The sequence below is a fragment of the Ischnura elegans genome, chromosome 4, assembly GCF_921293095.1.
Source record: "Ischnura elegans chromosome 4, ioIscEleg1.1, whole genome shotgun sequence".
In the NCBI taxonomy this organism is placed as follows: domain Eukaryota; kingdom Metazoa; phylum Arthropoda; class Insecta; order Odonata; family Coenagrionidae; genus Ischnura; species Ischnura elegans.
In genome coordinates, this window is record NC_060249.1 from 63,839,744 (window position 1) to 63,863,444 (window position 23,701).

At 37.2% G+C, this 23,701-nt stretch overlaps 3 protein-coding genes across 5 annotated transcripts in view; 2 read left to right on the plus strand and 1 right to left on the minus strand.

Moving 5' to 3' along the window:
- The window catches only part of LOC124157597 (rab3 GTPase-activating protein non-catalytic subunit), a 128,539-nt gene that overhangs the window by 38,805 nt on the left and 66,033 nt on the right, over positions 1–23,701 (minus strand). Inside the window, exons 24-25 of one of the 3 annotated variants that reach the window (XM_046532456.1) lie at positions 13,872–13,970; positions 8,875–8,960 (exon numbers count right to left, since the gene is read on the minus strand). In XM_046532456.1, coding sequence (XP_046388412.1) covers positions 13,878–13,970 — 93 coding nt within the window. In that variant the 3' untranslated portion in view covers positions 8,875–8,960; positions 13,872–13,877. Of the gene's footprint in view, positions 1–8,874; positions 8,961–13,415; positions 13,971–23,701 lie in introns of those variants that run through there. The other 2 variants (XM_046532455.1, XM_046532454.1) reach the window with 2 other exon arrangements.
- LOC124157600 (chorion peroxidase-like) lies at positions 7,773–11,949 on the plus strand. The gene is made up of 5 exons (XM_046532458.1): positions 7,773–7,979; positions 8,775–8,971; positions 9,747–9,963; positions 10,826–11,023; positions 11,601–11,949. The coding sequence occupies exons 1-5, from the start codon at positions 7,922–7,924 to the stop codon at positions 11,744–11,746; spliced, it is 816 nt and encodes a 271-aa protein (XP_046388414.1). The 5' UTR covers positions 7,773–7,921; the 3' UTR covers positions 11,747–11,949.
- Positions 16,074–22,967, plus strand: LOC124157601 (peroxidase-like). Its single transcript, XM_046532459.1, has 5 exons — positions 16,074–16,367; positions 18,571–18,747; positions 19,215–19,413; positions 19,981–20,086; positions 22,498–22,967. Exons 1-5 carry the CDS (start codon positions 16,212–16,214, stop codon positions 22,592–22,594), a joined length of 735 nt encoding a protein of 244 aa, XP_046388415.1. The 5' UTR covers positions 16,074–16,211; the 3' UTR covers positions 22,595–22,967.

The following is a 23,701-nucleotide window of genomic DNA, read 5'->3' on the forward strand; positions in this document are numbered from 1 at the left end:
CTCAAACATTACATTAACTCAGATGTATATTCCGTTTGCATAATGCTGAAAGTAAAATTCATCGTGGGTGATTGCTAGGCTACGATACGTAACTATATCGAAGAATGGACTGTCAGAATATAGGTGTCCATAGGCTAGTGGTCCCCTTAGCAAGTGTATGACAGGGTAGTGGCCACAAGGGGATATTTCGGGATGGATAGGTGCTGAAGCCACCAAAGCCCTCCTTTCCCGGCTACGCACGTAGATATAACCAGCGTATGGTGAGCGTTGTGAAACCCGATCATTAACTCGCTAAACTCCCCGATTCTTTTCAGGCAACGCGGATCCAGCTGCTAAGCACGACGAGGAGAGCACTAAGAACGATGCCCGCTGGCTCAACCACGTTCATCCCAATTACCCAGTCCATTATGGTAATCAAGTGTTCCCGGTTCATCCCAACTGGAAACCGGATTCGTTCCACTCTTCGGAGTCGGACTCGTCCGGTTCCTCGTCTGACTACGGCAGCAGCGATGAATACAGCGACAGCAGCTACGAAGAAAGTGATGGTAGCCACAGTAGCGATGGAGACAGCCACAGTAGCGACGGAGACAGCCACAGTAGCGACGGAGACAGCCACAGTAGCGGCGGAGAAAGCCACAGTAGCGATAGCCACAGCCACAGTAGCGATAGCCACAGCCACAGTAGCGATAGCCACAGCCATAGCAGCGATGAACACGGTCACCACCATCCCAGGAGGACCACGAGAGGGCCTAGGACCACGACCAGGAGGCAGAGGACGACAACCACGATGCGGACTACCACGACGGCCACCACGCCTACAACCACCAGAATGTCAACTTCGCGTAAACCTCGCACCACAACCAGAAGGCCCACGAGGAGGACCACGAGGTACCCGGATGAACATGACTCGTCCTCATCGTCGTCTTCGTCCTCTTCCGAGGAAAACGATTCGCACAAGGTCTGCGTGAAATACCCTCCAGTGACACTGAGGAGGGACCCGGATCCGGAGCGTGAGTATATTCTTATTCCCTTTTTCGTGTGGTATGAGTCAACACTCTCTTCAAATAACTTAAGATTTTTTGGAGATTCATGGAAAATCACGCGAGGCAAAATCTTCCAGTACTCGATAGCCCTCGTCTGAAAGAAATAGATGCATAGATGATGACGATGCCTTCGACAATAATGCTATTATCAATGACATTTATATATATACTTTTACGACATCAATGACACCGATAATGGCACATGTGTCGAAACCATTGAAGGCAATTAAGTATTAATGTAGAGCGGACAAAAAGATATTTTTACAGGGCTGTTCAAGTTACCGATAGGGTAATAATCACTCGCGAATATTCTGGGAGTTCCAGAATACGCATATTTTTTTCTTGGTGCACGATGGGGAAAAGTACGTACCCTACTATGAATGAGGCTCAGAATGCACGCATGTACTTCGTATAGCCTTGCGCGAATGCAGAATGATTTACGCTCTGCTCACGATACTTACAAAGGAATCTTTTTAGAGAGAATCTTAATGGGCGGCTTATCACTGCAAATTTAAAAATGGCAGTTCCACTATTTCCTTACATCCACAAAAATTTAATGAAATCGAAGGTATATTACTTTAACCCGGATAAAATATCAGGTTAAATTCGTTTAACTATAAAGGCATTAGGTCAAGGTCGTCAAAATGTTGATAACTGATTTCATTAGCATGATTGTGCGGGCAAATACTTCTATTTCCAAGAAAATTGGTTATGAAAAATAAGTAAGGCCTGAAAATTCAGCAATACACACTCAATACCCACATTCAAATCCAAAGCGAGACGAAAATAATACATTTAAAAATTTGAAATCACTTTTTTAATTCTCTGATGCTTTGGGGGGATCTACCCCTCATCCCCCCCCATAGTTACGCCACTGGCTATTTCAATCTGCGAGACTTCTCCGCCAATAATACATTTCCTAACTACTCTTCCGCTTAGTTCAAATTTTTACATGCTGTCCACAGTCCGTCAGTGCGTATTCATTTGGTTTCCACGCACATTATCTATCGCTGCCTTAAAAAAATTATCCTAAAATAAATTCTGGGTAAAAGGGGCCATTCATAGAAGCCCGAATTCGAAGCACAAAAAAGAAGCGGGACCCCATTCAACCGGACCAAATTTGAATGGAGCCCTTTTGCGGGCGATAAGAAATTAGAAGACGTTGCAAGAGTGATTAATTAATGCACAATTCATATAATTACAAAGGTGAAGATATAAAATCATGATACAATTGCTTGAGGATGAGCGTGTTCGACGCTGAAAACCACACGACGCAGTCTCCACGTAAATGTACAGCCACCGCGTCCTCGCCATCAAATTAAAATCGTGAATCTCTCGTAATTTTCTCCAGATCCGGATTTTTTGTGAAAATGCAATCTTTGTATTGCACTTTTTTTCTGGGAGCTCAATTTCAAGTCGCCATTAACAAATTAGAAACTGACGCACGCCGTAGAAGAACAGAAGCTTTAGACAAAGAATACAGCAGCTGGAAAAGAATTCTTTTTCATTCTGAGAGCGTATTGCTTCTTCCGATACGCGTACAATTTTTTTTAAAATGTTTTAACCAGAGAGTAGAGACACTAAAAAAATGAGCTCTATAGGCCTTGCCATTTATCTAAACATTCTTATCATTTTTCTTACGTGGCGGGAGCATTTCCCAGGAGGAGAACTTAAACGGCGATAAGCAAATTTTAGCTGAATGCAATCATTTCAAAAGCCAGCTCTAAAATTTCAAATTTAAAACCGAAATAAGGAACCATCACGTAGCGAAGTTAACCTCATTTGACGACTCAACCTGACCGTTCCACTAAACATACAGCGATACTGTTATTTATCTTGAGTACAACCTCTGGTACAACGTAAAACATCCGGCAATCAACTGTGGACAAAGCTCACGCACATTATATCGCTACGCACCACAAAATGGCCCAAATTTTCCTTTTTTCGGTAGTCCACTAAACGTGAAACGAAACGATCATTTACAATGCATATTTATCAGTGATAGAAGAAAATTTTATTTTCGTAAGCGTGATTATGATACTTGAAATATTAACGAGAAAACAGTAGTATAGGTCTAAAATTCGTTTTAAGTGATCAGGAAATAATTAAGATTCCATAACGAATAAACATCTAAAACGAAGTACTTTTGAATACTTTTTCGATTAACTGTTTTGCCCGAGTAGATGAAATAGATGGATTTCACTCATCAAAATTTTGGCGCAAAGATTGTGTTAACTTTAATAATTTTATTGTTCCATTTTAATCTATTCTCGACTTTGAAAAGCCGATCCTAGCGATTTTTTTTATAAAACTAACGTGATTTTGCCTTCATTGCATTCATTTGCTATTAACTCAAGAAATAGGAAAGAAATGTTCTTTTGTAATATTTTACTATAATTATTACGACTTATCGAATTTAATGCCACGTTTTTGTAACAAAGATATAAAAATTCTTATTGTATTCAACATTTTTTCTTATCCCAGCTTTGAATTCAGAGCGTTCACGTAAAAGTTTTCATTTTCTAATGCGATTCTTTAAAAATAAAATACGAAAATCCAAACCTATTTTATCGCCAGTCGAAGAAACATTTTTAGCAAAGCATATTTTGGAATTTCCATGTCAAGAGAAGAGTTCTTGGGGCACTTCCATAAAAAATTATAGGCCTGCTTAAAAGACAATCAGGCTAAAAACCAGGACTGGTGTCGACTTAGTGTTAGAAGTTTTCTCATTAAAAACAAGCATATTATCAGGCGTTTCAATGTGTAGCCCATTGAAAAATTTTGCTATAACATTTGGCACTAATACAATGAAGCGCACAGATGTACTGGCTATAGCATCACAAATTTAGAAGTTAAAAAATTCTGTTATAAAATAATTCATTAGGTCTTGAAATTTAGTGTCGGAGTTTTCATAATTCTCAGCCTAGCCCAAGACAAGAATCATTGATAAACAAGAGGAAAAAGCGAAAGGGTTTTTCACTCAGACACAAAACCAAAATTCATTAAAATACATACTTTGAAAGGAAAGATAAGGTGAAAAAAATGAAAAAATGTCTTCCTCATTAAGCGCTTTTCTCTTAAGTTCAAAATTTACAGATATGAGAAATTTAGATGCTCACACGAGTGTAGAGAACAACTAAAGATGTGAGACCGATGGATAAAAGGAAGGAGTTGCTGAGAAAAGGTGGCCTCCTCGCAAGGAGTGCATGACGTCATCATCTTATATGCAAAAGGGTTAAGACTCGATTTTTTTTACAGCGAATAGATGAAGAATTAGGTAGTCAAAAGATCAAAAAATGGAAAAATATTGGTATCCTTATTTTTCAATATATATCACAATCAACGATGAAAAAATTGCTTAATGACCATTCTACCACATCTCTGAATATAAATTTCCTCACAGGTCTACCAATCATGATGACAAGGCAAAAAATGCGTGTATGTGGCGTGAGAAGACATCCCTGTACCTGCACCCGATATGGTTACCGCAGCTATGACGGAACTTGCAACAACTTGAGAAACCCAGATGCCGGAGTTGAAAATGGTCCACTATCAAGATTAGTGGCAGCAAGATATTGCGATGGTAAGAATACAATGAACATAGATCATGTCGACTGCACAAGAATACTGGGGGGCTCTTTTTATGTGATGAGTCAGTTATTGTTATCTTTAATTCAACTTTTTTAAACTTAATTTACTACCAGCCTCAAAATTAGTCAATGCTTATTAAACTTTCAAAAAGAGGGTGGTAGAGATGGGTCAAAAAGAACTGCTCACTGAAGAGAACCAATTCGAAAATGAACACTTCTCTAAAACTCCCTGTCCACTGTTCATGTCTGAACTGCACGCGAGAGGCGTATTCGGTCCAAAAGGTACGCTCACCACGAGGTATTTTGAACTGCAGCAAGTGAGTTGTGATTACAACAGATGGCGGTTACGATGGCATCAAAGCCATTAACCATCCAAGGCCGCCCAAGTGCGTCATGGACGACCGAGCCCCTCCCCTTCCTTCTCTACCATTCCTCTCCGTCCACGAAAAAGAACAGCTTCATCGCTGAAGCTGTTCGTTTCGCAAGGGTGTCCAGCTCTCGGATGGCGTTCATCTCTCGGAGGGCGCTCATTTCTAGGGCGTTCATTTAACGGAGGGTATTCATTTATCGGAGGGCGTTCATTTTTTGGAGGCCGTTCGTTTCCTCTGGCTGTTCATTTGGTCTGGCGGTTCATATTGTCCTGCACACGGATAACCAAGTAAAGGCCCGGGAAGGAATTTGCTTGAAATTACAATGACAAGCTGCACAAATCATATGATACCACAGTAAGCTTTCATATACTCTGAATGCCCGGTAAATAGTATTTTCTACCTGAATGGCCCTGACTGTTCGCTGTGCATGGGCGCAGCCAAAAATTAAGGCTAGGGGGGGTTAGGCGCAACTAATACTTTGCGGTGTTGGGGTATTGCATACCCTCCAGGGTAAGTGGGAGTTGCGGGGGCCTTCCTCCAGAAAATTTTTAAGATTGATGGTTCCAAATGGTGAGTATTACGGCTTTCTGAGGGATATTTGATTAATCCTAAGACTTTTATGCAAATAATACTAATCCATTAAATAAAATGGATTAAATTTAGAAATTTCTCTGAGCTGTGGGGGGGGTTTTTACCCCCTAAACTCCCCCCTCGCTGCACCACTGTCGCTGCGAACAGATATTTTGAACTGTTCTTTTTACTGAACAGGTTCAAAGTGAATGGTTTATCAAAATGAACAGTTTAACCCACCTCTAAATCGTATCCTGTTCATCAAATGCAAATATTCAAATGAACACGAAATCAAAATGAACGCCAGATCCCAAACGAACAATAGGAGGAAACAAACGGCCTCCGAAAAAAGAATGCCCCCCGAGAAAAGAATACCCTCCACAAAATGAACGCTGTGGGGAAAAGAACGGCCTCCTCAAAATGAATACCCTCACAAAAAGAACAGCTAAGAGAAACCTATTATTTTGAACACCCGTTCTAACTGTTCAGCAGCTATCTTGTTCTTTTTCGTGGATGGAGGGGAATGGTAGAGAAAGAAGGGGTGGGGCTCGGTTGTCTATGGCACACTTTGGTGGCCTTGGATGGTCTGCATCTTACTGTTGTAGCATAACGTACATATCTGTTGTAGCCATCACGCACTTGATGAAGTAAGCTGCAGTTCAAAACACCTCTTGGTGAGCATACCTGATGGACCAAATATACCGCACCTGTGCAGTGCAATCATGAACATTGAACAGGAAGTTTTGAAGAACTGTTCATTTTATAACCTCGCGGTCAATTCATGGATCGGTAATCTGTTCGTCATTTTTACTATGGTTCCAAGTTCATTTAAACATTAGGTTAAAACTTTATTTTTATTAGTTACGTTAATGCAAAAATCTGTTTCAGCAAACAGAAAATTTATACAGAAATTGTTAAAATATGTTATATCCAAGATTTATTTTGTTATTAAATTATTCGTGATGATATTCACTTTTAACTGGGTTAATCTATAGTTTACCTTGTGTTGCTATAATAGAGGTCTAAACTAGCGATTTTGGGAAACACAAATTTGGCTCCAACTTTCCTCAAATTACTTGTCTGTAGTGTAATATGACATTGAAAATGAAGGACTTCCTACTCTTCCAGAGAAAGTCTATTGAGGCATATATCCATCATTTTCGAAGGAATGAAAAATACAGGCTATCAATGTTGATTTTATTTGATGACATTAGGTTTTTCACGTTGTGACATTTATGTATGTATTGTATTGTGACAACTTAGCTTAATTGCACATAAATACACCCCACAGCGTTAACTAGGTATTACTTTTTTCCATGTTTAATGCTTAAATATGTTACAGAGTTCCATGGCTGTAACATGTTTTACTATATTTTTGCATTCTACCAAAAGTACTAATATGGCAATGAAAGTGATTACTTCTCACTGCCTTATGCATGCTATTATTGCCTGTTGATTGCATCATTTGTGTGGATAGATACTAGACTTTGGCTGTAATGGGGAGAAAAAATTAATACCTATATTACAGAAGAGTCTAAAAAGATAATCACAAATGATGTTTATACTCAAAATATTTATGAAGAACTGTTGGTTGTATATGAAAGTCTAAGTGGCTCCTAAGAGGAGTACATATTTAAAAACTTTTCTGGCACTAAATATGCAAATAAAATCAGATGCTGAGTTGATAAATATTAATTCTGGCTAATACTACAAGTGGACAGCAGATGTTTTCCTGCACACAGATAACCTATGTAAGGCCTGGGACAGAATTCGCTTGAAATTACAATAACATGCTGCACAAACCATATGATACCAAACTAAGCTTTCATATACTCTGAATGCCCGGTTAATAGTATTTTCTACCTGAATGGCCCTGACTGTTCGCTGTGAACAGATATTTTGAACTGTTCTTTTCACTGAACAGGTTCAAAGTGAAGGGTTCGTCAAAATGAACTGTTTAACCCACATTAGTGGGTTGTGAGAGGCCACTGAAATGGTTTGCTTGATTTTATTTGCATTAGTTCTCTTTTGTCATTCCCGTATTCTAGCGTCTATTTCAAATTTTAGAAAAGAATCTACCTGAATTGACAAAAAATTTGTTCCTAATATAGGTCCACTAAAATCACAAAATTAGTGATTTGGTGGGGAACATCATTTAAGGCAATACATAGTAGTAACAAAAGATTGCAACACTCAGAATGACTACAAGCTATAGCACTTTCTTCCTTTCACAGGGTTGAGCACACAGCGGCGATCCGTCAAGAATGGAAGGAAATTACCAAGCAGCAGGGAAGTTACTAAGGCCCTGTTCAACTTTGAAAGTCAGAGGCTCCCTCATATCACACAGATGGTTATTGCATTCTGGATATTCGTGACAGAAGATATATTCCAGCTAAAACGTCGCAGTAAGTTTATCAAAATATTTACCGCCATTGTTCAAGCACTCTCAGTTCCTCATTATATTCCAAACAACACCACTAGCTTTAGAGAAACAAGCAGTAGCAGGTACAGAAAACACGCCTTTCTCACCCCCCATATGAATCTGCCGCTGTAAGCAGGAAAAATACCTACTCCTTATCTTAAGGGCATGGGTTTCAAAACAATTAATAAGCTGGAAAACAATTGAAACTCTGCCCACTATAGGGTGCCCACGCATTTAAATGCTACCTAATTTAGAGAATAAAATACCAATCACCAATAGGGCATTATAATAAATACCTTGCATGGCTAAATCATGCGCTATGATGTAAATATTGAATAGGAGATGGGTAAATACAAGTTATAACCACATACACTCATATTCATTCAAAGCATCAGAACTGTGTCAAATCAATGGAGCAAATTCTCTCCAAGAAATCTCTCCCACTTCCAGCATTTCAGTCTAAAAGCTGAGGGTTACTGGCTTCAAGTAGTCAAATTTGAATAATCTAGTTGGCTACCAGACCAACTTCATCTCCAAGGAAAGCCGTAGCTGGCAGAAAACCAACTTTGGTGCCAACATCACCCTCTCATGCACATCAACTTCAGTTGTAGCAATACAATACAAAACACATCCATTACATTGAATTATCAGCTAAATAAATTCTTGCAATTTGGTGTAAAATTTTTCACATCACATTTTAGTTGATTTCTCACCTTGAAATGAAGTTGGTGAGGGTAGGTCACTCCAATATGATTATTTTCCTCATCTATTAATCCAGTTGGTGACGAGTCACATCAGTGTTGTACGGCCCACGGAAAGATGATACCACGCAAGTTCCTGCCACCTTCATGTTTGCCCATCAAAGTACCAAAGAATGATTCATTCTTCAGCCAGTTTGATCAGGAGTGCATTGACTATGAAAGGATCGGCATATGTCAAGAGTGCCGTGAAGATAGTCATCGCCCTATTGAACAGGTGAGCAAGCTTTTTTTTTTATCATATGAATATATAAATAGTATCATATGAGGTCCCAATAAATACACTTAAGTTGAACACTAATAATACATGAGGTTTTTCATTTAACCACACTTTGGACAGGAGGACAAAATATTGAACAATTGTCCTTTTCTTTGATGCCAAAAAACAAAGCTTGCTATTTGATCAGGTGCCAAGTTAAAATTAATTAAAAGTAAAAGTTAGGCTTCATTATACAAAATGATTATTGAAAATGTAATTTATAGTTGCTGATTCTAGTGCTTTTGTAAGAGACCTTTGTTTCTTAAATGTTAGCATCCACTATGTAACTTTCATGCTGACACGTATAAAAATGAAACAAATGGAAATAGATTTTTCATTCTGTGTCAAAATAATCATATTTCTAGATGAAACCTGACCGCTTCAAAAATTACTATCCTAAATACTCAGAGGAAACTTGGATCTGTTATCATGAAGCACTGCATGAAACTTTGTGAGTTAATTAAAGTGACTTTGTACCCACGGCTGCAAATTTATATATACTAAGGATGAAGTTCATCATGAAAAAATATTTGGCTTACTCAGGTTTGGGTTAAATATGTGACTGTGTACACACATAATTGCTTGCAAAGTCATTTGTTTCATGCAGTGCCATGAAATTCATCGTCGCCGAACTGTGACAAAGTTAAAATTAGGTTTTCTTTCCCCTACAGATGTACAAAATTCAACCAACTTCCTCAGTCATATTTCCTTCTATTTCTCAACTTTTTAACAGGTTAACCTCATTCCGTCCTATCTTGACCTCTCTCAAGTTTATGGATCACGCTCCAAAGAGGTTAAATTACTAAGGACATTCAAGAAGGGGCAATTGAGAACCAAGTATGTGCGTCATCAACATCACCCAAAAGCATACCGCCAATTCCTGCCAAACGTTTATGATGCTAGAGAAGTCTGTGGAGCTCCCGCCAAGAACGATCCCTGTTATTTCTCACGTAAGTCCCTTTGCTTGCCTTCCAAATCTAAAGAATGATTCATTTTAGAATTTCAATCTACATAAATACTTAAATCTCATTATAATATTGATCTAAATATATTTACCCTATTTTGTTCATATTGCCAAGAGAAAAGTCACAGTCATATTCCAGGTCGAGTACCTTTTTTTCCAAAGTTGGATACATATAAAATTAGGGGGAGGGGAGAAGATTACAAATATAAAAGGAGGGAGTATATTTAGAGACATAATGGTACTTACAAATATTCAAAGAAGAAAGGCTAATTATAAGATAAAAATTATTGACCATTTAAGTATTCATGTCATTTCTCAAAAAACTTGACTACCAGTTGATTTGGGGAAAGGAAAGTACATTTTAATACACTTCCAAATAAATGATTTTTTGTCAGCATTATTTTTTAATAGGTCACAGTAAAAATCACCTGTAATTACTAGAAGACAGGACATCTTTCACTTTGGTGGTGCAATTTTTCAAACAGTTAATCAAGTTTATCAAGAAAAATTCCAAAATTGCCAAAAATATGTGAGAAGAGAGTTTCAGTGGTTTATCCTAGGTCTTCATACAAAATTTATAATGCATGACTCAGACTCCAAAATTGTATTTCCATACTACCTAATATTAGGTATTGTATTGTATTTCCATACTACCTAATATATTAAAATTGTATTTCCATACTACCTAATATTAGGTATGGAAATACAATTTTGGAGTCTGAGTCATGCATTATAAATTTTGTATGAAGACCTAGGATAAACAATCATTTTTTTCTGTTTTCACAATGTTCTTCGTAAACAGTTCTAGTTCTAAATTGGAGATTCATGTTTTTCCTTTTCTTATATAGCTAACACACAGGTCAACAAGCTCATCACCCTTGCTGCATTACAAACAATATTTGTGCGTCAGCACAACAGGATAGCTCGCAGACTCCGTAAAAGAAATCCCACCTGGGAAGATGAAGATCTGTTCCAGCAGGCAAGGAAGATCTTAACAGGCATTTACCACAACATTATATACAACCACTGGCTGCCCTTGCTAATAGGTTAGTTTTCCAACAAAAATATTTAACCACTTACATACGTGTATTAGTGTGTTAAATGCTTTTTTAACTATGTAAGTGATGGGTGACCATAAGAGTGGCCAAAGATGCAAAAGTTTGGTATTCACCAATTCATATCAATGTTGCAGAAGGTTTTTATCTGTTGCTATAAAATAATTTTGCTTTGTTATTTGCTGCCAACCTCCAAAGGGTAATTTACTCTTTTTCGGATAAATTATTAAAATATATGTACATATATATGCATGTTTAAACATTTGGACAACAAAATGCCTAATTCAAACTTGGTGTGCTGTTCATGGCCTGCTTTTGAGCCAATTTTAGGCTAAATTAGAAGCTGAATCTGATATTGGGAGAAGCACATGGATGCCATGATCGAATATGGTGGTTTCAGCCCATGAGACACCAGATGAGAAGCCAAATACTAAGCTAGATCTCAGAGGCTATGAACCATGTTTGTTCCAGGAGAAAAATAAATTGTCTCCTACATGAATTGTATCTGTACGACTGGTTTCATGATAAAACTTACCAGCATTCAAAGAAATTTTTCTCTTGTTTTCAGGAAAAGAAGCATTGAGTCAATGGAAAATTCCATTTTTCAAACTAAGCGCTTCTTATGATCCCAGTATCAATCCAGGAGCTATTTCTGACATGGTTTCTGCTGGATTTTCCACGAGTAATACATTACTCAGTCAACATATAGAGTAAGTAGCAAAGCAGGAATATGCATGCCACTCAAGATTTTTTTCTCCATTCACATTTGGAGACTTTTCTCATTTCTAACATTAGGGAAAAAATACATTAAACTATTTCATCTCAAATATGAACCCAAAATTTTGGAAGAGGCTGGCTGTATGTTTAAGCAAAAAAAATGGATAACATTACAATGAAGTGATTCCAAAAAAAAAAAAGAGTAAGGAAGTAAAATATGCAGCATACCAAACGCACTCGAGCATCTAGTAGGTCTTATTTTGTAAGACATTGGCAAAAATGGAGGAGTCGAGTTAGACTAATCCTCTCAATTTCCATGACATTATGACGTCACCTAAGGAGGAGGGGAGCCGAGATCAATGTAAAATCAGGTTAAGTGAAATAGATAAATTAAGCATACCCAATGATAATTTATGGTTAAAATAAAGTGAAATTTTAAAAAAATTAAGAAAATACACAAGTATCAGTAGATGGGTGGGAATTAACATGATAGCTTCAAGTGGCAAATGACTAAAGCTTAAAATACATAGTATTCCTATTTTTGTGGCACCAAATGCCACCTGCCCAAGCCCCTTGTGTAACTGCTACATGTACAGAAATGCTTAACTTCATTGCCACACAAACAAACTCCCTGATTCTTTTTCTTCAGACAGCTAAGTACATAGCCTCCATCTCTTAAACCCACTCATTAACCACATCCACTTCCCTCATCTTTTCACAACACTGAACTCCTTCCCTAGTGGCTTGGTTACCGTGGAGGACCTAGCCAGTTCCTTTGGTTAGGAGGGACCCAAAGAAAGCTGAGTGATAATTTTTAGAAAATGAATCCATACGATTATAAAAGAATACAATGGAGCATTTATTGTTGATCGTTTAATTAACCATTCATTGGATTATCCGCATACCACTTCCCTACCTGTTCCCTAAACACTAACTTTTTCCTAGCCTCCTCAATTGTACCACAAAACGATCAGTAATTTAATAGCATGGGAGTAAAAGGAATCAAAATACACCAAACTCCACTTTACGATGAGTTTGAGTTACAATAGATTCAGTATACGATCTGAGATACGATTTTTAAAACTCAAAATTCACCGATTCTGCTCCTACCAGTGCAATGTGTAATTAAATATGTAATTGCATGACTTGCTTTTAAACAAAACACGTTTATGAACAATTTTTAAATTCACTCATGCCCGTTAAACCGATGTCTTATTCCGAAATAATGTAGATTTACATATGATGCAATCTGCTTTACAATCAGTCCTCCAGAACAGACTAACATCATGCAGCTAGGGCTTCCTGTAGCATAAATTGATACTAACTATCACAGAAAATATTTATAACAAAATGGTCATTGATGGATTATCTGTCTCTTTTGGCTACATTTTTGAGCTTTCAATTCCATGAAAATGGACAATCAAAGCTTTTCAGTACCAGCCTATTAATTTAAGGTCTTGAATGACCAGAGTGAGGTGATGATGAACCAAAGATTTAAGCCCCAACCTTATGGAGTTCAATAATTATACTAAGAAAGGAAACCACCTCAAAATCCTCAGAAATTTTTAATTTCAACAAAAAATCATTTTTCAGAAGATTCAGTTATCTGTTGATGTCGAATCTTTGACATAACCAATCATTGTAAATATAAATATTTGCCAAGGAATTTTTTTTCAATGATTATTTCCATTTTAATTATTAAATTCCTAAAAGCTGAGTGGTGCCTTGGATTTGATAATTTCAACTCTGACTAAATTTGACACTTTGGGCATGAAAAATGTCTTTGGAAAAAATGTCCTTCACATTGAAATGAAAAAGGTATTATATATTACTGGCCATGGTACCATGGAAGATCATGGTAATGCCATGATTTCTATTTTCCTTGGGGCCCCTAAAATATAGCTCTGTCATCATCCTCTTCCCTCTCTTCGATGTCAGCAGTAACTCACTCCTTTAGTGCATTTTCCAAGCACCTCTAACAACTAGCCTTTCGAAATATAATGGCTATATTACCATATGCATATGTCTTTGAGAATGGCCATGATTTCAAAGCATGAACAAAAGTACATAGCTTAACTGTAATAAAATCATTTTGGTGCAAATAAATCAAGCTCTCACTCACTCAGTACTACAGCCACATGGTCAAGTCAATCATGGAGGTACACCAAGGAAGGAAATACATTACGGGTAAAGTTCTGCTCTGCCAGAGGAGTTCGTAGTTCTGAAAAGATAAAAATAGTGCCATGAAATTCTTAAATAAAAAAACATTAGATCACCACTTAAAAATTGATTTCACATCATGAGGATTTCTCATTGAATCTCAATGAGTGTTCAGAGTAATAAGTAATACACAAATAGAAACAATATAAGATAAATAGTAGAGATGGGTCGAATAGCAGATTTCTCGGACTGGAATATCGAATTCGAATATTAAATCATTGCTCCAATATTCTAATACCTTGAATTTCGAATACCTCGAATACTACACGATGAATGCGGAAATGTTCGACTTGGTTGCCCATGCAGCAGGAAACACAAGATTTTGGCGGGTAATTGTGATTTCCTTAACTTTTTCCCTACTATACACGTATAAATACGTGTGGACGTTTCCTGACCCGGGAGACGACGGCCGAATATATTTACGTGTGAGATTTTCCTAGCCAGGAGAACGAAAGCCGTAAATATAAGTTTTCTAGCTCTCCCCCTTTTAGGACGGTCGCGGGTTTACGTCGTTTTTGTCTCGGGACCCAACCCTGCGCAGTTTAGGATTTACCCTCGGAATCCGGGAGCAGGTACCCGAACCCCTAGTCTTTTATAACCCCTCTTAGCGGTAAGGGACAGCGGTCATACAATTGTTTATCCCGTCAGGTTTCAAAATAAATATTTGTTCATTTCTCAAGAAAAGTAAACTAAGAATTGAATTATTTGTCTTTTGAGCAGCGTTTACAATTTTAAATGAAATTCTACGATAAATATTAACTTATATCTCGAGTTATGTATAAAAATCAACATGGAAATTGTTGCTGCATTAAATGCGTTAGCATTGGCCTTAGAACTTCGTTTAAAATTTGACAATGCTCAGAAAAAAAGGAGGAATTCAATTCAAAGTCTGCAATTTACATGCAAGCAGCAATTATCCATTTGCTAAATACATATAAGCAATACAGAAACTGACCGCGACCAATGCTGCAGGTATGGTCGTAAACCCGGAAAGGAGGGAGCACAACTACTCTCGGAGTCCGAGATAATGCAAAGTCCCAGCGTGGAGGGGTCGAAAAAGGTTCAGCGAGACCCTTCTTAACGAATGCCCTCCAAAAATGCTCCGTACCACGAGAAAGAAGAGTCTCTTGGGGTTCAGTACAGCAGTCATGCTAAGACGAAAACTTCGCCGTTTCGAAAGGGTTAAAAGGATTCAAAGAGGAATTTAGCTGATTAATGGAATATTTTAAATTAATGGAAGCAATTGGGCATATAGTTGATTGAACTAACATATCTTTCAAATATTCTAAGGGGACACACCACCTCGAAAAAAATGATTGCATGCCGTCTCGGTATTTACACTGCTACGATGGATTTCTGTCTGATGTATACATTCTTATCTACCAAACGCCATTTCAGCGGCACGCCCATCTGATACTTGGCTTCATCCAACTTCTTATTTTCAACAGGTAGCTCGCTTTACCCCCACTCTTGCCACCAATGACGTGTGTGCGACAGTGGGTGGCATGAAATTCAAAGTATTCGAGGTATTCGAGAGCGTACCTTAAGCATAATTATTCGAGATCTCAAGTATCGAATACTTTCTAGTATTCGAGGTCGAGTATTCGCGGATACTATTTGCACATCTCTAATAAATAGATATGAAATAACAAATAGATATTGAAAAAGACTTTCCGTGAATAGGGAAGCCTCCCATCTCTACGAAAAAAGAACAATATTCCCATCCTTCTCTGCTCAGCTTAATCAAGATCACACAAACCTATGTAAGTGATCATGGCAGTAAGTGGGATGTTTAATCTGACAGCTAGTCCTCTATTTGACCAAAGCTTCGAGCGCAGGAAAAGTGAATAATCAGACATGCCATTATCACAAACAATTTTTTCACCAACTCTACGATATTTTTTGAGTTGAAATAATTTTTTTAATTGAGGTTCTTCCCAATATTGCAATTGACTCATACCAGTCCCTTCCTTCAGCCAACCTTTGCTGTTTCCTAAAAGGTCCACTCAGACTTGGACCTGTAACCCATTAGTAAGTAGTGAAATGCCACACATCTACGTGCTATGCTATTAAACCACCCATTTGGCCACTTTACCCTCTACAACCTTGACAGGCATTCAAATTGTGCACAGGGTTTCTTTAAGATAATATGTACTACCTAATATTGTTCATTTTTCCATATTTTTGACAAGTTACCCTCACTTTTAATATTACTAATTCATGCAATTATTTTGGCAGATTAATGGACAAAAACCGTCATGTAACGAAGAAATTAGACCTGATTGCTTCTATTGGAGAATCAGCCAGAATTTTAGAGAAAGCTAAAAACTTAGATGCAGCATTGATAGGGGCAGCAACACAAAGAACCGAAGCCTTTGACAACAGCTTCATAAAAGAGGTAAGACAAAACATAATTATCAACCAATACTAATCATAATGTGCATGCAAAATGCAGTGATTTAGTCTTTATTTGTAAGTGAAAACATGACAAAATTTTATGAAAATCCCTTCAGAGAAGACATATTATATTTCATAAATGCATGTAAGAGATACCCAAGGTGAATCAAGCAGCTTTCAAACATTCGTATGCAAATATGAAGATCAGGAAAGCCTCAATAATCAGTGGCTCTATTAACCTCTCATTAAACTATTCACCCATTATTTCTCAAGTCAGTCCCCCAAAAATACTACCCCTTACTCTCACTTTTCTATGCTCCTCAATTCTCTATCGCATCCAATTCTTTCTGATGAGTATTTAATCAATGAATAGGGAGTTAAATACATAAAAAATAGCTTTCCACAGGAATGAAATAATAACTCTGGTGAAAAATCCACACTACTGAGAAAAAAGCCTAGACGATCATGCGGAGACTGTCGAATGCGATGACAGCAGCATCCCTAGAGACAGTTTTGCTGCCTATGGCATGCGGCACAATGTGGTGGAGGTTCTTAATTTTATTTGAATGAGACATTGAAATATGTCCATAGGATTTCAGGAAATTCACTAATGATCTCTACGGGGCACATTTGTATTTTATGACTTAAAGCTTATCTCAAAGTGTTAAAAAGATCAAATATTGAGTTTGTATCCAACTTTGAGTAAATTTTGAAAGAATCGTTGTTTGAGTACAAGCAGACTTAGTGTCAGCATAGCGGTATGGATTGGAAGTCTGCGCTAGTGGTCCAACAGGTCACAAGTCAAAAAAGGATTATCAGTTTATTTTTTATTTCTGGTCTGATCAGCCTTTTTTAGGTCACCTTTCCCCTCTATCAGGATAGATAATTGAAGCTACCCGGTATTGTCTGTTTTATTGGCCAGCCAATTGACAAACTTTTTCCTGTTAAACTGATATTTCATCTTCACCATTAAATCTTTAAGTGACCAACCTTGCACTATCAAACCAGCCTTGCTCCAACCCCTGTCACAGTGAAAATCTGCAAGGGGAAAGGCATTGTCCTCTATTTCTCTCAGTAGCTAAAATGATTTAGCAGTGGACTTAATTCAAATATGTATTGCGAAAGATCCACAGAGAAAAAACAATCATCCGCCTTGACCAGGATTCGAACCTGGATCCCCGATTTCCTGTCGAGTGCTTTAGCCAGTTAAGCTACCGTGGCGTCACTCTTCCCTGTGGATATTTTTTGACACTACCAGTCAAGGTGTTGTTGGACTGCTGAGCATATGATACCACAAGCAGTCCAAATCGTGCGCACAGCACCACAGCCGGAGAGCAGGCCCGGACATAGAACAAAGAGGTGTTCGCTCTTAACTAGTTTTGAGTATACCGGGACTAGCCACGGTGATAACTTACACGGGAGTCAGCCGAAATGCTCAATTGTGTAAAAGATCCACAGAGAAAAAATTATCCGCCTTGACTGGGATTCGAACACGGATCCCCCGATTTCCGGTCGAGTGCTTTAGCCAGTTAAGCTACCAAGGCGTTAGTCTTCCCTGTGGATATTTTTGGACACTACGGACAAGATACCTTGCCCATGTCCACCTTGTCCGTAGTGTCCAAAAATAATCACAGGGAAGAATGATGCCTCAGTAGCTTAACTGGCTAAAGCACTCGACCGGAAATCGGGGGATGCGGGTTTGAATCCCGGTCAAGGCGGATGATTTTTTTCTCTGTGGATCTTTCACACGACTGTGCATTGCAGGTGACTCCCATATAAGTTATCACCGTGGCTAGTCCCGGTATACTTAAAAATTAATTCTAATTGTAGGTGATATCACTAAGGAAGAACATATACATGAAAAAGTTCCTCTGAGCATTGTAAATTTAACCATATGTATGAATTGAGCAATTCATGTAACTCTTTCTTGGGAGTGGACAAAGCCTGGACCCAAAAAATATCACAGTGAGCCTATTTTCCTACTTACCGGGTACATATGCGCTATGTTTTGTATGCTATAGGGTCTGAAAAATCTGATATTCTAATCGAGCATGCCTCAGTTGGATCTTAAGACTAAATTGACCTCAAAAATCAAAGTCAATTGGAATGTAATAAAAGTAATTGGAGGCGAGGCTGAGAAAAAAATAGCAGCAACTTGCTCATTGGGAATGCTTTAACAAATGTATCATGATTCTTTTTTCCAGATGCTGGAGCTGGAGCTAGGAAATGGCCACATGAAAACAAAGGGAATAGATCTAATAGCCATTGATGTTCAAAATGGAAGAGACTTGGGAATAAGCACATACAATGATGCCAGGAGGTTATGCGGCTTGAAGAGAGCCAAAGAATTTCACGACTTTAAGGACACCATCAAGCCATCTGTAAGACTTAACTACTAAATGCATTATTTATATTGACTCATTTGACTCTTCCTTCAACGGTTGAAATTGCCAAAAAGATGGTCTTTCAAACATCTTACATACACTAGAGACATCTCAGATACTCTGGTGTAACAAATTTGATCTACCAGCGTGAAACCATTTAGCATTGCACGATCAGAGCACTATACATTAAACCTTGATTATTTTCCAAAAGGAAGATATTGAGTCATTTGAAATTTTTAAATAGAATTTCAAATATGTATTCACATATGTAGTGGGTGAATTTTTTCTCTGTCATAAACCTTGTTTTCTGATATGCATTATGGAGTTTTCCACCCCATGTCAGCATCAAAAAATGTCCCACACAGCATATAGGTAGGGTAATGTGAATTCCTTCCTCTAACTTGTTGCTTCATTTTTACTCTTCACTTTAATTCAGCTTTAACTGTTTTATACTAATTTTTCAGGCAATAGGGCATCTGAAGAATCTGTACCTTTCTCCTGATGATGTGGACTTGTTAGCTGGTCTTTACTTGGAAAAGCCTTACGATGGCGGACTTGTCGGACAAATCGCTAGCTGTCTCTTTGCCGAACAATTTGCCAGACTTCGCCAGGGAGATCGCTTCTTCACTAACGCAGAGGGTTTTAAACACTCTTTCTCAAAAGGTATCGCTCAACACATAATCCATTATGAAGGTCTTCATACGACAACATTATATCACAATGTAAAATGCAATGAACCATAGTCATAGTCCAGGAGGGTACGAAATAAATGATTTGACTTGTTCCCCTAAGTAAAGTAAACCTAAGTAAAACCATGTATGTAGAGCAAAAAAAGATTTTGGCATTAAGAGAAAATCACCTTGGTTGGTTTCAAAATTTTATGGCAACATGATTTAGAGATACCCATGGCCAAAATAATGTTAAACATTTGCTTACGTTGGGATTGAATATTTGTGCATTCCAATGATTCAAACATATTTCAAACTTTTACAAAAGATACATTCTATTGTGAGAATACAAAAGACAGAAGCACTCCCAAGTGAGAAGGGTGGACTCAAAATACCAACGTCAATGCACTCTAAAACGATTTCAAATTTAAAGGAAACAAATAACATCCATTTTCAGCTTCCTCTCCCTTCCCCATGGCTACACCCTAGTACATGTACAAATAATGAATATGTACGGTGAAATCATTACATACTTATGTTATTTCTATTTCCAATTATCTAGAACAATTAAATGCAATCCTTCCTGTGAGCTTATCCAGCTTGATCTGTGCCAGCTCAGACTCGGTGTCCCGAATTCAGCCAAATGCCTTTGTCCAGCCATCACCTGGGTAAGTTACATGAGAATTGATATGTAGAGTGTTTACATAGCTTACATAAATATGTATTGATGCTCTTGTTGCTCAACTAATTTGACATAGCCTGCATAAATATCAATAATGTAAGACAAAAAAATATATATAGGTATATAAGTTATTTTAGTTCAAATACATACTTAGTAACTAAACCCATTCATTGGTTTACGTAGATAGGTGAGGTTGAAATAGATCCCAAAAATTAAGAATACCTATACATAAATAAATAGGTGGTAGAAGTGGTAAATATTCTCTACCATCAACGCTCGAAGGGCAAAAGTGGGTAATCGGTAAAAAGGAATAATAGGTAGACACTAAAATTGTGTGAATCTGGAGAAGGTAGCCATAATGTCAGCAGAAGTTCTAAGTAGATGGTACTAAAATTTCCGATTACCCAACAGTAAAGAGTAATTACTAGGAGAATACAGGAGCATATCCAAATAACTCTTGAGGTACAACAGCAAAATGGCTACTAAAATGAAGAAAAAGCATAGTTCAATATGAAATAGAAAATTATGCAATGCCAGGAAATCTAATATCAACCAACATAAGCTCAATAATTTGTGACATCTTGAAAGGGAGATTGAGCAGTGCCCATCTAGTTTCCTCTCTGCATGCATAGTTAAATGACGACAAAAGACATAAGTCACAATAGGCAACAGAAGTCATAAAATTCCTATAAACTTCATTATACAAGAATTTTAATGTATTTCAGCAAATATGGTGGAACTCTTCATTCATCTGTTTGTGAGTAAGATTTAATTTTACACTTCTTATAATTTTAAACGACAAAATATACTCTTTTGGTTGGAAGAGAGGATGATATTTTGTCCTTGAATAATATACATAATTCCAACCAAAAAATGTCTCAAAATTAATTATAAAAAGATAGGAAAATTGCATCTTATTCAAAACAAACATCATCATCATAAGTAAAATGCCATGCTTTCCCTGATAGCTGTTTGGGAGAAAATCTCTATGGTTTCAGACAAGAAAAAAGTAAATTTACTCAAATCACAGATAAAATGTCTTCGGTTTCAACCTGGGTCTGATTCTGCACATCGTTCTCCAATGTTTCAATGTGTTCCCATACGTCCAAGTACACAGCTCAAAATGCTGGAGGAAGATATGGAGAACCTGACTAGTGTGAAACTTGTGATATCTTTATCCATAATATTTATTCCAAAAGCACCATATCACACAAATCCTTTAAGTTTTTTAGATAATGTGTGTACCCAAAGATGTAAGATGCACATGATAGTTTCCTTCACACAAATGGTGAGATTTTATGTTGAAAAGAGCCTAAATGATATAGTAGTAATTTCAAGCACATGCATTGCATAATTTCTTCAAACAGGAAGCAAGAAGAAAATCATAGAAGTCCAAACACTATTCTCACATCGAGAAAGCAAAAATATTTCAAGGGAATTGCATGAGGTGACTTACTTCCAGCAAACATAAATTTTAGCAAAAATTTTGAAAAAAAAAGAATAAGTAAAATAAAACATTGACAATCATAAACCCTTTCGTGCCGGAGGTCGGATGGAGCCGACAAGAATTTTCATACGCATAACACCTGACGTCAGGTATAGCTGTCGCGGATTTTTCAATGCAAACGAGCGTCCATCGGCACTGGCCAATACAAGGGAAGGGACCGCTGAGGTAGCAATTGTCCGATGCACTCAGGCCTGGCCTGAGACCCAGCTTAGCAAGTTCTAAGCGCCACTGCCCATGCAATAAAGCCCGGCCTTCTCAATTATTTATGATCATCCTCACCGCAGAAATTCGTTGCGAAGTGGTTATAACAGTTTTTTCAATGATATATTTAGTTGTATACTACAATTTTTTAATACTTCTATGCAATTTTTAATCTAAATTTAAGCATTATAAATAATTTAAAATAACGGACTTCTGGACTTAAAGCTTTATTACCTTTTACTTACTACCTTTATTTTTATTAATGCTAGAAATCCGTTTAAAATTCCACGATGCTTTAAAAAATATTAGTTATTCTTTTAGATGAGTAAATTATTGAAAATCAAATACTATTTTTGGTTGAAAAAAAAAACACTGGTAACGCAATGAGTTGACCGTGGATTCGTGCTATGATAGGGTTAGAGGGTGTAGTCAGTCCAGCGGCCGGGGAAAGGGACGGGTGCCCCATTGAGCTGGGTCCCAAATCTGAGGGACGAAAATATCCAGGCAAATCACCCCCAAAAAAGAGCTCCGTACAGAGAGGTTTAAGATATTCTCATTCTACTCATAGCACGGAAAATGTTTTCCAATTGTAGGCGGCAGCAGGAAGGGGTTAGACACAGAGAAATTATTAAAAAGATATTATCAATGACACTATACATATTAAAAGATCATTTCTAATTTTTTTTCAGGAATCCATTGAAAAAATGCAAGAATATACCAAGATTGGACTTGGGTCCCTGGAAAAATTTGAATCTGCCAGAGAAAACATGCGGAACTCATGGATGAGAAGTTTAACACAGATGGAAATGATAACATAGATTTGGATCACAGAATTAAAATTTGAAAGGGCTGCTGACCACAGTGTAGATGAAGAAAATATACTTGACATGTCACCCGCAAATAAATTTTAAATGCTTGTCAGATAATGAAATTGCTTGTAAAAAGCATGAATTACCTTTTTATCACCATAATTATGAAGTTGAAGGCCCATTGATTAAATATAAGATGCTCTATTTAAGGATTTACTTCCCCGATGAAAAAAAAATTTCTAATTTTTCACAGAAACTTTTAAAACTTATACTTTATAATTTATACTATACATCATGCGTTGTGTTACTGAAATTAAAGCTTTTCTGCCTTTAAAAAACAACAAGCCTTTTCCTTTTAACGTCCCAGAATACAACGAATCTTCCAGATGTCATACATCTACACACAGCTAAAACCTATGGATGTGAAGGATGACATAACAATGTTACATATTTTAATTTAATATAAAATGCATAACAAGAGTTTGCTTGTACTGTATTTGAATGAATGACCAAACTCAATCATTGCCATGAGTTTCCTTATTGCACTTAAATGTAATCATTCCCTGCAAAATATATGCATCATACAAAAAACATGCATTTCAAAAGACTCTTTACCTATAGAAATTAAACATGCACATTCAACACAAAAAACTGAAAGCACTGGATATAAAGAATTATAAATATGTTATGATCCAACAGTAAGTAAAATATTGAAGCCAAAATAAGTATTCAAACAGAAAACTTGGTTTGGCCTCTGTATTTCCCATCTATAGTTATGGGGCGACATAGTTTAATCCTCCTATAAGGACGGATACATAAATTCACTTTGAATGAAATTATAAATGAGGGAAGTTTTTTGAATACCTATATGCAAAATATGGAATATTGGTCCTGAGTGAAAGTTAATACAAATTCATGTTCATAAAATTTTTTTCACAACTAATGTTAGGAGAGAGAGGCTTTATCTCATTCCCTAAACATTCACACAACCCACAGCAAGTCATCCATCTGAGAGTCATTGTCTTATATGACAACGCAAACAATCATTACACAAAACGGCCAATTTAACACAATCACTCTAAAA

Coding starts and splice junctions, on each gene's coding strand:
- LOC124157600 (XM_046532458.1), top strand. CDS start 7,922: ATGGTTATTGCATTCTGGATATTCGTGACAGAAGATATATTCCAGCTA. Junction 9,964..10,825: donor CGATCCCTGTTATTTCTCAC/GTAAGTCCCTTT, acceptor TTTCTTATATAG/CTAACACACAGGTCAACAAG. Junction 11,024..11,600: donor CTGGCTGCCCTTGCTAATAG/GTTAGTTTTCCA, acceptor TCTTGTTTTCAG/GAAAAGAAGCATTGAGTCAA.
- LOC124157601 (XM_046532459.1), top strand. CDS start 16,212: ATGGACAAAAACCGTCATGTAACGAAGAAATTAGACCTGATTGCTTCT. Junction 16,368..18,570: donor ACAACAGCTTCATAAAAGAG/GTAAGACAAAAC, acceptor TCTTTTTTCCAG/ATGCTGGAGCTGGAGCTAGG. Junction 19,414..19,980: donor TAAACACTCTTTCTCAAAAG/GTATCGCTCAAC, acceptor CCAATTATCTAG/AACAATTAAATGCAATCCTT.